This window comes from Argentina silus, assembly GCF_951799395.1.
Source record: "Argentina silus genome assembly, chromosome: 18".
In the NCBI taxonomy this organism is placed as follows: Eukaryota; Metazoa; Chordata; class Actinopteri; order Argentiniformes; family Argentinidae; genus Argentina; species Argentina silus.
In genome coordinates this window covers 14252583-14255449 of record NC_139672.1, presented here as the reverse complement: position 1 = coordinate 14255449, position 2867 = coordinate 14252583, and the positions used below count along the sequence as shown (strand labels likewise).

At 40.1% G+C, this 2867-nt stretch overlaps 1 protein-coding gene across 1 annotated transcript; it reads left to right on the top strand.

Moving 5' to 3' along the window:
- ptf1a (pancreas associated transcription factor 1a) lies at window positions 1–929 on the top strand (the record flags this gene model as incomplete). The annotated part of the gene is made up of 2 exons (XM_083690702.1): window positions 1–601; window positions 727–929. 2 exons carry the CDS (start codon window positions 1–3, stop codon window positions 927–929), a joined length of 804 nt encoding a protein of 267 aa, XP_083546828.1.
- Between the last annotated feature and the right edge of the window lie 1938 nt (window positions 930–2867).

Genomic DNA, 2867 nt, shown 5'->3' with positions numbered 1-2867 from the left:
ATGGACAGCGTCTTGGATCCGTTCACGGGGCTGGACTCCTTCTCCTCCCCTTACTTTGACGATGACGACTTCTTCACTGACCAGTCCTCCAGAGACCACTTGGATACGGACGAGTTTCTGGACGACGACGTGGATTTCCTCGCCAACCATTTACAAGACTACTACAAGGACAGCAGGACAGCGCACGATGGGGACTACAGTGACATTGGCAACTTCTCCTTCTCCTCCTCCTCGTCTACCTTCTCGTACGGCTGCGCTGACAGCACCTCGGAGATGTCCCCTCACATGGGCGGAGAGGGCCCGATGCTGAAGAGGCGGAGGCGCATGAGGTCCGATAACGAGATGCAACAATTACGGCAGGCTGCGAATGTCCGGGAGCGACGGAGGATGCAGTCCATCAACGACGCTTTCGAGGGGCTCCGGACCCACATACCGACTCTACCGTACGAGAAGAGGCTCTCCAAAGTGGACACTCTGCGCCTCGCCATTGGTTACATCAACTTCCTCGCCGAGCTCGTGCAGTCCGACATGCCCATCCGCAACTCCACCAGTGACGCACTGGCGCAACCGAAGAAAATTATCATTTGCCACAGAGGAACAAGTAAGTTCATCTTATTTTTGCTTGCTTGTGATAATAATGATGATGATAATATCTACTTTAGTGTTACTCATTTGAAGTTGTATGACTTGCCTTTACTAATCAGTTAATTTCCTCTCTCCTCTCAGGATCTCCCTCTCCAAGCGACCCTGACTACGGGCTTCCTCCCCTCGCCGGTCACTCTCTGTCCTGGACCGACGAGAAACAGCTGAAAGACCAGAACATCATTAGGACAGCTAAGGTCTGGACACCGGAGGATCCACGAAAACTGCACATCAAATCTTCTCTGAACAATATCGAGAACGAACCTCCATTCAACTTAGTCGCATAAATGAAATGATATCGTTTGATTGTAAATATGAACATATAGCCTAGGATGATCTTGTGAATTTATCCACGTTAATATATGCACCGTTGATTCTATTATTGTAAATATTTATACGTCAATGTTCTATTTTTGTTAATTCATGCAACTGGCAATCAATGTATGTGGTCAAATGTATTTATTGTTTTAATGATTACATAATATATGTTTTAATTTAACTTTGATAAATATATGAAAATTGAACTATTTTTTATACTTGCTGTAAGATAATTTATATTTATATGCAATCTGCGAATAAATGCTCTTAATGATGAATACATTGTGTTGTCTGATCCATCATACCAGCACCCAAATAATAACAGCCATACATAGCCTATTCATCACTAGAAGACACATGACTTGGAGGTCCAAGCAAATTTCAGTCTCCATATGAAAGGATCTCGCATGCATAAATAATCAATCAAATGCTAGACCTATTTCAGATCGGTGCACTTCGTCAATGTCAACGGCTATCAAACAATAATTCATATTAATTATTATTATTGCATAACGCAGTCTATCAGATCAGTGACTATTACTATTTATCTAATGGGCATCAAGGAGATTGATAACTCCTCTTTATACATGTTTCAAGTGAAGTTGGATGGTGAATCTCATCGGCTGCTATAACACTGAGCATTGGGTGTGTGTATATGTTATGTAGGCTACCGCTGAGCAGATTGGATGTACACTAGCTCACCCCCTCAAACTTCATATAAAAGACTCAATTAAATATGCAAAACAGATGTTAATGAAAACAAACACGCATACGAAATGTGCATGACTGGAAACGTAGCCTAAATTTAGACCATAGCAGTTGTCATGTCGGACTATTACTTTGTTTAAAGGGGCATGACTAAAGCCATCGCTTGGTGTAAGGGGTGCTGCAGGTGCTTCCAGGCAGAATTTTCCCGTGGTATAGCGGCATCCTTCCAACATGTCCCCTTGCCATCTCTACGTCAGCCCTCGCCTTCTTGTGAGGAGGTGGACTGGATATATGGCCATACTTGCAAACACACACAGTCATACAACCAACTCGCTAGAGCATTTTGGATAGCACATTTCACGGCAACATTTCATGGATAGCCTACAAGGTACATTTATTTTCTTTATATTAGGCTTTGCATTTCGATTATATTTGTATATATTTTTTATAATTTCAATGATATAATAACAATAATAACAATTATTATTATTATTATTATTATTATTATTATCACCATTATAATTGTTGCTATTATTGTTACTACTATTAATATAACATATTTATTCTCATTATATTCGTATTCTTATTCTTCTTATTATATTTTTTATTATTATTATTATTGCTATTACTACTAATATTACATCTTTAATAAAAACATATCATTATATTTGTTATTACACTATTGTTAGCCTACTTTACGCCACTTATTTTATTAGCCTAACGCTTATTAATTAATCAATAATTCGTGATCTAAATGTTCTCCCTTGACCTGCAGATCAATCTTTTGATGTTTTCAGTTGCTCTGAGCCTCAGTGGAGCTATAATTCCATCTCGCGTTGTATTACCGCCTCATTAACAACGCCGTTATCCGCGTAGACGCTCCACAAGAAACCATGTAATCTCATTACATTCATTAGAAAGTCAAATGTTAGCAAGTCAGCCTTAAACTTAATAAAGGACCGAGAAAGTCTTGTTCTGGCTTCATCGGTTTCGTAGGGGGGCAACATTTCAATGTAATTTGGTGAGGTGTCAGCGAACAATGAAACAACAGTAGCGTCATTGTTGGGTTGCACCTAATGCTATTGAGAGATTGTGGTTTTTGTGTGCAAGCACAGTACAAAAAACCTTCAAAACATCCTTTGGTGCGGTTGCAATCAAGCGGAAGGGACAGGCTTAAAGCGGTGAAAACACTCGGGTCT